Source organism: Cryptotermes secundus, unplaced genomic scaffold (genome assembly GCF_002891405.2).
Source record: "Cryptotermes secundus unplaced genomic scaffold, Csec_1.0 scaffold1491, whole genome shotgun sequence".
Classification (NCBI taxonomy): Eukaryota; Metazoa; Arthropoda; class Insecta; order Blattodea; family Kalotermitidae; genus Cryptotermes; species Cryptotermes secundus.
Window position 1 is genome coordinate 361,965 of NW_019745109.1, and position 11,995 is coordinate 373,959.

Below are 11,995 nucleotides of genomic sequence, written 5' to 3' on the forward strand. Positions count from 1 at the left end.
TTATTGTTGTTGTTATATGGGTTAGATAACTGTTCTGCACTATACATGGGCATTAAGCTGCCTCCGTAGTCTAGAGGTAACGTTCCCACCTCATGACTCGTGGTACGCGGGTTCAAATACCCGGCGGAGGTCGTCGAATTTTTAAGGGCGGAAAAATTCAGGGAACAAGTCCTCCGGGAGGGACTTTAAGCTGTGTGTCCCGTGTTGTAACTTTACGGCACGTAAAAGAACCTCGTATCCCCAAAGGGGATTGCTGAGCCAAATTCCAGGACGTTGCCCAACAATAGTCTCTAAGGCCTCTGATAGATGGGGGAAGCATTACAGATACCGCTTAGCAAGTGGCCGAATTCGCTTGCTCGGCGGGACTGATGGTACGCACCATTTATCGGTAGGGTATAGAGACTGGTAGAATATCATAGAGGGAAGCACAATAGATCAAACTGGTCGCGGTGCACGGGGAAACCCACCCTCTCTAAATAACTAATAACTAACTACATGGGCATTAAAGGTAAAGGAAAAATTGTTCCTGTGTTTAATTTATTAAGCACCATGCCATGAAGATGTATGGGGGAGTGGAGGCATAGCTCTACCATTCTTGACTTTGGTACCACATGGAGGTGAGTGGTAAACTTCATGCCCCTACCGCTTTAGCCCTGGTAAAAGAAAAAGCCACTGGAACCCATTTTATGAGAGGCTTAATGGACCCCAGTGCCAGTCTGAATGCTGTGGAGGGGAGAAAAATCTCTTTCCCCTGCCAGTAATGGAACCTCAGCAGTCATTATGTTGATTGAGCTATCCCCCTTCTAGTACATGCACATTATCTCATTCAAAAAGAAAGAAAACAATTATGTATTCTGTGCTAACCAACAATGGTCATAAAGAAATGTTTAGACACCATGGATTAAAAATTTAGTTTTGTGTGTGTAAGTAGTGTGTGTGTGTGGGGGGGGGGGGTATTTCCTGTTTGAGGGACAAAATGGACCTCTCTTAGTCTTCATTTTGATGCCATTATTTGGTATCTGTATTGTTTCTCACAACACAGCAGTTTAAAAGCATTGACAACATGTTAACTGTGTGAATGGTGGTATTACACTGTGCATCATCATCAGTCAATCAGTTTTCATCTTCTACATTGTGACAGAGTTAATTGGCAAGCACTCTAAGAATGTTCAAACAAGGTACATTAGCATATAGAATGTTTTACTTTAATTGCATACAGCAGAAGACTAATTCACACTCCTGCTAATCATGCATTTCCAATCTTATCATTATGCCTACAGTATTTTACATACAACTTTTAAATTGGTTTACAGATTTCTGTGCATATGTTGCTTCTAATGAGAAGGAAACCCATCACATAATTACAGCAAATGAGGGCAGTGCTATTGGTTTAGCAACTGGGTATCACCTCGCAACAGGAAAGATCAGCCTTGTTTATCTTCAGGTAACTTCAATCTCATTTGTTTAGAACTGCTTCATATGTAGCATTTGAAACTGTTCTCAATTAGTGAGCTATATATTTTAACATCTAGATTTGTGTTTCAAAGTCAAGTACAGTGATTAATATTGTCACATGATAGAGTGACTATAGATTGGATTTGGATTGGTAATTGGATTTATTGGACAGTTCGATACAACGCATGACCACACAAATTACAGTTCACTATGATACACACATGCTAGTGTCCAAAGTCACATCTTCACTGCCGTTGCTTGGTAGTGGCTTTCAGTGTTGGATGTTCCCCCTTCCTCAGGGTTCCTGAGCTGTCCCCAGCCTCAGCTACTAGCTTCTAACAGCAACAGCTCACAGCGACTGAACCCCAGCAGTTCTCTAACTGACTGCGACTCAAAGTCAAAGTCATGTTATGACCAACAGTCAGTCGATTGGTCTGTCTTGGTGGCAAGTCATGTCTGGGCCCAAGACCAGATTTTTGTTACTGTCACACATTTGTGGGTTTGTTCATATGGGCACCATCTCTGACAGGAGGACAGGTCTGTCATTTACAATTGCTGCTGGCCCGCACAGTCATATTTACCGCCTACAAAATCTAATGACCTATTTGCTTCATGAGTTTTAATACAATTTTTGTGATGGCCATTATTCTGTCTTGTGACTCAGCCCCATTGAGCTGTGTCATGATCTGCTGAAATATTATTGTAACTACTTCAAACTTGTTCAGAGATGAACTGTTTTCATTAGGAGCCTGAACTGACTGAATTGTAACTTGTTGGGCATGCCTCAAGGGAGGGGTGGCACTCATTTCTCCCACTATGTCAGTCAGGGCAGCTGAGGCTGCTGCTGTTGCTGTGTGTTGCTGCATAGCACCACCGTGAAGGGTAGTCCTGGGGTGGTGTGGTTGCAGTCTTTGGTGCTTTCTGCAACTTCCTTTTCACATCTCTTCCTTGGCATGCCTACAGCATCAATAGTTGGAGAGATGAGGTTCCTCTTCATCCACCAACTGTATTGCCCTTTTCTGGGCATTCCTTGTGCAGGCGACTGCCCTGACACCACATCCAGTGGGGAGGTTGCTTGCAGTAAGCCCAGACATGGCCCAATTGTTGCAGTTATAACACTGCATGAGACCAGTCTGGGCTTTGACTGCAAGTAAGAGTCAAAGTTATGTTATGATCGACAGTCAGTCAGGCAGTATGCCTTGGTGTCAAGTACCCATCTGGGGCCCAAGACCAGATTTTTATTACTGTCAGAAATTTTCAGGTTTCTTAATGTGGGGAGCCCTTTCTGATGAGAGGACAGGTCTGTCATTTACAAATGATGCTGGCCTTTGCCAGTGCAGTCATTCTAGGGTCTGAGTCCTGCGGGAATCAGGACCATATTCTACTGTCTCAGATTCAAGGGTCCCCCAACCTGGGGGGCCACGTCCCCATATTTGTATCCCCAGTAGGATACTTGACTGGACTCAGGCAAGCAAAGGGACTCATACGAGGACCCTCTACTAAAAGAACGAAGGAACTGTTGAAGTTAAGCAGGAACCATTTGTGATGGGTGGTAGGACTACTTACAGGATCCTGTCACCTCAAAGGACACCTCTTCAAACTGGGACTAAGTAATAGTCCAACTTGTAGGCGGTGTCAAGAAGAAAATGAAACAGCTACACATATCCTGTGTGAATGTGAGGCCTCAGCTTATTTAAGATTGTGTCACTTGGGTTAATATTTTATGGAACCAAGTGACTCTTTTGACGTCCCCACATACAAAATCTTGCACTTGATTCGAAGCGCAGGATTGTTGAGGGGATAATCAGAAGGGGAGGCACAATAGATCACTGTGGTCATGGTGCAAGGGCCAAGAAGGCCCACCCCTTATACATTCATTCATTCATTATATCCCCAGTAAAAGGGTGGCCAAGTTATACCCTCAGGCACTGGGTTCAATTTTCATCACCTTCTACAACTCGCAGGGCTACGGTTGAGGTATTTGAACCCACCTTCACATGGGGGTGACTGCAAATGCTAACTGGCCATGGTTTTAACACCTCAGTAGAGGCCGCATAGAAAATGTCTCTTCCATTATTGCTGTGTTCTCTCACTTCCGTGGAAACGTGCTTGTTTGCTGAGCCATTACTTAGCAGTGATTGTTATACTGTTGCTTGTTTCATGGTCATTGCCTAGTAATGGGACTACATGCCACAATAATCACAGAATCATATTCAGTTATTGTATCTTTCAGTGATAACAGTTGTTTGATCCATTTCCTCTGAAGAGTAATAAAATAAATTTAATTTTTAATATTTTTAATACCTAAAATAGAGTTGGTCGGTCACGGTAGCTGATCGGTCTAAGGTGGGCACTGTCTTCGCTCGCTCGGAAGCCGGGATCGTGGGTTCGAATCCCACTCAGGGCATGGATGTTTGTGTGCGTTTTTCTGTTTGTGTACAGATAGAGGCCTTGCGACGAGCTGATCACCCGCCCAAGGAGTCCTACCGTATGTCTAAGATCTAGAAAAACCGAAGTTGGGGAAGTTCATGGAGGTAGGCCTAGGCTCACTGGGGCTGTAGTGCCAAGTTGATCATTCATACATGTAATTTAGATGAAAGGTAAATGTTGTATTACTTACTATGGCTACTCTTTTAAGATTTGTTTCTATATTTTTATATCATCTCTGTGTAGCTTTCCCACATTGTCTTTTCTTTTCAGATTTTCTGACTACAATTTTGTATGCATTTCTTCTCTCACCTTGCATGTTACATGTCTCTCCAGTCTTATTCTCCTTAGTTATGCCTGCTTAATAATATTTTGCAGATAGTAAAAGTTATGCCATTTTCTCCAGCCTTCTCTTACCTCCTGTCTCTTACAGCCAAATATTCTCCTTGCTGCTTTGTTCTCAAACACCCTCAATTTATGTTCTTCCTTTAGGTTGAGAGACCAAGTTTCAGATCCAAACAGAGCAACAGGTAAGAATATACTTTTGTACATTTTAATCTTTCCACATGTTATGTACAGGTAGAAACCTCTGGTCAACAAAACACAAACAGTTCTAAGATTCTTGGTTTTTTATACTCATTGCTTATATTTCAGCATATACGCTGCTATTTTTTACCATATGCATGACAGAACACTGTCTTGCAATAGACATTAGACTTTCAGTCACCACTTTTTCGATAATTATTACAGTAATTGCAAATATATTATAAGTAGGAATTCTGTAATAAGAGAAACTGCAAGAATTAGAGCATTTGTGAACTCCCAAAGAAACATAAAGCACAGATTATGGATTCAACTTTTCCTGCAAGTGTCAAACATACTTCTAGCATTGGTTGATAAAAGGGAGTTTGAATTTCACTGAAATTCAGATATGGTTATCTTGTATATTCTCCATGACTTTTCTCTGTTTCCAAAATCCAATTTCAGGATAAGTACCTCCTTTCTTATTTAACTACTAAAGTAGCTCACTCTTGGACAGTGCAACTGGACATAGTCCCAAATCAGTTTCAGTTGCTTGCTTTTCTTACTACCTATTTCCCTGAGATCATTGTTTCAATGTTCCAAGTGACTACTTCCCATGATGTTTCTGTATATGTATAGGTATTTCTTTGTTTCCACCATCCTAGCTACATGAAGTCCCCATCCTGTTTGTGTCTACCCTCATTAGGCTATGTAACTTCCCATAATCCTTCTCTAACTAGTACTTTATTTACCTCTGTAACCATTTTCCCTCAAAAAACTGTCTTCAATGGACTCCTAACATTTCATGTACAAATTCTCGTGTCCTCAAATGCCACTAGATCATTGATACAACCTTTATGACTTGTAAAATTTTCATAATTAATGAGGCAACAAGCATACAGGGTATGATTCTGGTATGAATTATTATTTGCCACTTGGGATTATGCCCTGTTAAGATTTAAATAATAGTAAATAAATCAGTGACAGAGGCATAACAGAATTCAATGAATATGTAATAAAGAAATAAAAAGTAAGTAAAAAGTAAAGGTATCCCTGTAAGCAGGCTGTGGAGGCCCATAGGGTTGTGAGATGTTGAGGTTCCCACATTTTCTAGACAGTCAGCTCATAGATAGCAGCAAGGTTGTCAGCCCTATGTGCTGGCTGCCCTTTACCCCCAAGAATATTCCAAGAATATTCCTGGTACTCATTTCTGTTAGAGGCTGAGTCGACCCCAGGGCCACAGTGTGGCTGGAAGGATTAGGTCAATTGGAAAAAATCCAGTGACCTCATCGGGGCTTGACCCCGCGACCTTCTGGCTTGTAGCTAATTCACAGAACCAACTACGCTACTGTGTGCCCCCAATAAAGAAACAAACAAATGCAAAACTATAATGAGGCTATAATAAATGCCATATGCCCTAGCATTACAATAGTGACCAGTTCTCTTGGTGTGATCCTAGTTCATATGCTTAATTAAAAAACAGCAATGCTAAGATCAATAATAAAGTTAAATGAAACAATAACAAAGTAATAATAAAAAATACATAGACCAATGGGTAAAGTTAGCCAAACAAGAAGTTCTGGGAAGAACTAATCATCTACTTTCCTTTGATATGACACCAAACAGATAATGATGTGTCCAGCAATTCTTCTATTGTTGCATGTGTTGCATTCTATTATTTCCACATTAATGGTTTTACCAAGCTGTTGCCTAGCAATGATAGGGGGTTATACATGCAGACATACAGACTGATGGGAGGATGAATTATGCCATTGAGATGGGCTCAGGTGTCATGATGTACATAACGAGTTTCATAAAGATTGGTTCAGGGATTCAGAAGTTAATAGGGGGATTCACAGGCACACAGACAGCAAGGTAACCTCGTTAGCCTACTTTTATTTTTTCAATATAAGGAAAGTAGGCAAAAAAAAAGAATGAAAACCACAGGATACACTGAAGGAGAGTAAAACAGTCAGAAAAGGGCCAAAAGATAAATTTAAAATCAACATAAGAAAACATAATTTTAATTTGTATATGACCCACCTCACAGTCCCAGACTATAGCAGATCCAAGTAGCTGTCCACATGCTCAGGACCAGTGGCTACTGTGGTCTCTCAATAATGCAAGCTATTGCATCATTAAAGCCTTGTTATGAAGGGTTCCAAACCACCAAGGCCTCCAAATCACAACTAGTGTCCAACCCCGAAGGACTAAAAACCATGAATGAACATCCCCAACACTCTTCACTGTTAGCTAGTCTGACCAGCAGATAGAGGGCAGGAATGGAGAGGAAGACTTCCAGGTAAGTAGAGTAGGACAAAAAAACAGGTTATACAAGAAGGCAGTTACAGGCTGTTTCACAGCCTGGAATACATTGATTCTTTCGTTACCATTGTCAAACCAAACCTAAAGCAGCCATCATGATGTTACACTGCACAATGGAATTTCCATAATAAATATTGTGTGTGTTTCTCTGAAATGTAGTAACTGATTCTGTGGAGGAAAGTCCTTCCTGAGCAATTAATAGCCACTCAAATAATTGAGAAATTTTCTGCCTTTTATGGGTCCTGAAAGTTCATTACCATGTTTATTACCACACAAGATTGTAGGACCCTATATTGAATTGTGATTCAATGTCACTCCTACCTCACAAATTCTTATAGTTGCTGTGCTGGTATTCTTGATGGTAGGAATTTAAAAAATACACAAGAATGGAGTGAACTTTAGTGGCATGGAAATCCATTATCATGGGTGGACACAGCACATGATGACAGCATAAACCTTTCTTACAAAATAAGGAAAGTCAATCAAGTTAGTTGGTGCTCAAACCAGAATTCAAATGACGTATACCCTGAATACAAATATGGCTTATTTGTCCAGAACTCTGGATTGGGTAACACTGTGAATCCACTTGTGTCACTTGCTGCCCAAGAAGTGTACTCAGTGCCTATGCTGCTGCTGATTGGCTGGAGAGGCGAGCCAGGAAAGCGTGATGAACCCCAACACATGCTTCAGGGACAAATTACATCTCAACTACTGGGCAAGTACATATAATTACATTCCTGATCATTCCTACACCAGAGTCATTACTCCAGTATAACGTCTTTAAATACAAAATTACTGCTTTTCCTCAATTCCAAGGTGAACTTTTTTGACATTTTAAAATTTCTGAACTTGGGGTCCACCTTACATTTGATGGTGCCTAATCAATGGTGAAAATCTATATTGTATGACTAAAGTGCGAGGAAGATCTTCATGTCCATAACACTAGTCACCCAACAGTAAACACAAAGACAGCAACATATGAGATTTTGAAATTATTTCTCTGTGTTTCAATTGTTAAAAATGTTGTAATGTGTGATAATGTATAAAGGAATTAATGGGGCCTTGAAGGCTGTATGTACCAAATATAATATTAACTGGTATCTGCAATGAAGGGAGCTCAGTCAATGTTCATTGTTGCACCTATGCTCATTTCTGCGTTTCAAAAATTACAGTTAATAGTGTCTTTTCTTTTTCACAAAAAACATATTACCAAATCAAGGGTGCACCATACAACAGATGACTTTTTATTATCTGAGGAGATATGATATTTATCAAACTCTGTGAAATGTAATTGTGTGCACAGTATTCCTGTTGAAAATGAGTAAGCATTATGTCATATTTATGCTTCACATGGCAGTGAATATTAAGATTTCGATTTTGTGGGTTGTGACATCATGTAGTCTGATATGGTACCACATCCCAAAAGACCATAATCTTCAGTACATATTAACTTGTAAGCATAGAAGAAATTACATATTTGCTAAAGTATGTCTGTCCATCTGTCTGAAAAATAACAGTTTTGGTTCTCTTGCAAGCACATAGCCCAATTAAAATTTTGTTGAATTCATCAGACCAGAGACCTGAAAATATTACAGAATACTAATCTTATTTCTTTGGAAAATAGGGCTTTTAGTTTAAACTGAGACATATGTTGTCATTTTCCACCATCTTGTTTCTGGTTAAAAGCAATGTTTCAGAAGATGGCTCTGCAGGTAATCATATTTACATTTTAATCTGACTTGAACTATTGTTGTTATCTGGAAATGGAGGTTAGCTCCATCTAATGACCGAACAGAAAGTTTTCATAATTTTACCTGATGATGGAAACAGAACCAGCTTCCAAAATGTTGTTTTTCAATCAAAAATATAATGATGTAAAATACCCAACATACAAGCTATTATAATCATATAACTTTCTTTGTCACAACCTTTGGATTTGTAATTTTTCATAACTTTTCATTTCCTGGAAATATTTGTCTTTTGTTTTGTTGAACTTTCCTGTGTATTGCAATACTGACAATATATGTAATATCTTGGTGTCTCTTAGACACACTAGGGATCCCATTTTCACCATTGCCTGATTATATTGAAGGGGCTAAGAAGACTCTAAATGCAGCAAAACTTTACATGAAAAACCATAGCAGCCCTTATGCACTTTTAGTTAAGAGGCAAACATTTTTACCATATAAATTTGGAAGACCTACTTCAGAGTAAGTACCTTATAATCTTAGAAATAAATGTTGTAGTCCATCCATTAGCACTCCTACTTCATGTTTGAGAGGTCTGGGTTTTAAATCTTGGACCAGAGACAAGCTGCTCAAATATTTTCAAGGTGAATACTTAATGGAATACAAAGAAAAATAATGTTTGATTTAGCAAACAGCATATTTGTAGCTGCAACATATAAGCATGAAGAACAGTGTAGCATGTAAAATAACAAATAATTCATTTGGAAAATATGCATACTTCATTTCTGTTGTATATGTGGTTAGGGCTATAGGTGTGCACATCAGCTTTCAAAGCTATTTGCCCATGTATGAAAGATCATGCTAAGAATCTGTAACACAAGTGTAAATTCAAGAGAAGCCTCCTTGGGATGTGATGCTGCACAGCTCAACAGGAACGCCAAAATCCTGGTACCCATAGTATGGTCCAGAATTATGAACAGTAAATTTTCCTGTGTATTGTATTTTTACACAGCCACCAGGAATACCTAGATGCAGGTTGGAGGATAATATTAAGAAATAGAATGGGGTGGTATGGACTGGATTGATCTCACTGAGGATAGGGACCAGTGGCAGATCTTGTGAACATGGCAGTGATCCTCACGTTCCATATATGTTACTCTGGACCATATTGTATTTTTCAAGTTTCATTTATTGTGCCTTTTGCTTCTGTATTCATGTATCCTGCTTTCTTTGTTCTGTTAAGTTAGACCTGTCATCATCAAATCACAGATCATGAACTTAAATGTATGATATGTAGCTGGATTTTTATATTACCACTTACAGAGTGTCCTGTGTCCCATATCAATGTCAATTTTATTTTTTCTGCATTTTGTTCTAAATTTTTCATAACCACAGATCTTTTCTAGATTTTTACCTAGTGCTCTGCATTATGGAGAACATGATGTTTATTATATTTTTACATTGTAACATTTTACAGGAGAGATGTTCTTTTTTTTTAATTCACAGGTATCCAATGTCAAGAGAAATGGCCCTAAAGATAGTTGTAGACTCACTTCATGACAGTGATATAGTTGTCAGCACAACAGGAATGCTTTCTCGAGAGCTATTTGAGCATCGAGTAGCTCGAGAGCAAGGGCATGAAAGGGATTTTCTTACAGTTGGATCTATGGGACATGCATCTACTATTGCTCTGGGAATAGCACTGAATAAACCTAAACGACAAGTATGTGGTTATTAACACACATGAAGACTGATCACAACATTCATCCAGATAAATGAGTAGAATTCTGCATGATATAGAGAGAAGTTCAATGAACACAGCAATTTTTAAACATAACTTACCAGTAATACCTACTAAAAGCTGTGAGGTCTGTGGTCTGATATTTTGAATGAGAAAACTTGAATATCAGTATACAATGTATTTATATGCATGTTCAATGGCTCAGGTTATGTCTATACTTAGTGCTTACCACAAAGAATTATGGTGTAATAGCAACATTCTAGACCTGAATTTAGTAGGAGGTACTCTGCTTAAACTCTGTCCAGTTCATCATCTATCCTTTCTGAAGTTATTCATGGTTTCTTCCTTCTGTCAAGGAACATATCCTTTCATGATCATCTTCTCATCTGAGTGCCATATAACGTCTGCAGTTGAAACAGATCCATTAAATAATATAGTAATCCGTCATGCCCTATTCAGTTCAGTATAGAGGGGGTGGGTATCTCCATGCACCACGACTAATAGTCTATTGTATGTCCCCCTTTAATTTCTACTGTCGCCATACCCTACCGATACTGGTGCCCTTTATCACCCCTTTCTGCCAGTGAGGTCGGCCCTCTACTGGCAGTGGTACCTGATAACTTCCTCATCTACCAGAGGCATTGGAAACTACTTGGGTGGGAAACATTTTGCCTAATTTTGCTCAGAGGTCTCCTAGAGACATGAGGATCTTTTATGTGCCGTAAATCTATGACACGGGACCCACGGCTTAAAGTCCCTCCTGGAGGACTTGTTCCCTGAATTTTTCCGCCCTTAAAAATTCCACAACCTCCGCCAGGTTTGAACCCGCGTACCTTGAGTCATGAGGTGGGAACATTACGCCTAGATCACGGAGGCTGCTATCATACCCTATTACTTATAACTGTGATAAATTTATTAATATACTTATGTTTTCATACAGAAATGTTCATTCATGTAGGAAATTTGGAGTCCTCAAGGCAGTAGATGTGAAGATCTGAGACTTCTAGGTTGTAACACCCTACAGATTGATGGATATGTACCAATGATTAGAGAAACCTGCTGCCACCATCTTCAGTGTATAAGACTTTACATTAAATTTCTTCAGGCTGTTCTTCTATTCTATCATATAACTTTCCAGACAGGACCCAAGATCTAAATGACACAAATCTGACAGACATCCATTCTCCAGCTTGCCAGACAATGAGTCCACTATCCATGTAGTTGTTTTCTGTGGCATTTTAACAGAAGTCTACATTCTGCATGTGTTCCAGGTATTTTGCTTGGATGGAGATGCATCAGTAATCATGCACATGGGAGCAATGTCAGTAATAGGCCAGATGAGTCCAAGAAACTTGAAGCATATTGTTTTTAATAATGGTGCTCATGATTCTGTTGGTGGCCAGCAGACAGCAGCATTTAACTGCAGCACATTCCGTCTTACAGAGATTGCTGTCAGTAATGGCTACACTGAGGTACAATATTAAAATTTTCTATTTCAGGCATATCCATATGTTAATGTGTTCAAACATCTGCACTTTCTCCTCCTCAATTGTAAGATATAAAATGAAATGAATCCTGCAAAAATGACAATGCCAATTAAATTTAGCCATCAGGGCCACGATTTTATATTCAATATTCCACTGACTACAGGAGATGATGATGTACCTGGAGATGTGCTCAAGTTACTGGGAGAAGGTGGTTTGAAAACACTGACAAAACTAATGAACACCATATATGAAAGTGGAGAGTGGCCCAAGGACTTTACAGAAGTTACAATGATTGCCTTAAAGAAAAAGACAAAAGCTACAAAATGCAGCGACCATCGCACAATAAGTCT

The 11,995-nt window shown here is 39.3% G+C and overlaps 1 protein-coding gene across 4 annotated transcripts in view; it reads left to right on the forward strand.

Annotated features, from left to right (window-relative positions):
- LOC111875044 (phosphonopyruvate decarboxylase) overlaps positions 1–11,995 on the forward strand; it is a 21,733-nt gene that overhangs the window by 6,563 nt on the left and 3,175 nt on the right. For all 4 annotated transcript variants that reach the window (XM_033755701.1, XM_023871069.2, XM_033755702.1 and 1 more), the window contains 5 exons: positions 1,314–1,444; positions 7,285–7,444; positions 8,777–8,939; positions 9,924–10,140; positions 11,430–11,630. In XM_033755701.1, coding sequence (XP_033611592.1) covers positions 1,314–1,444; positions 7,285–7,444; positions 8,777–8,939; positions 9,924–10,140; positions 11,430–11,630 — 872 coding nt within the window. The remainder of the gene's footprint in view (positions 1–1,313; positions 1,445–7,284; positions 7,445–8,776; positions 8,940–9,923; positions 10,141–11,429; positions 11,631–11,995) is intronic.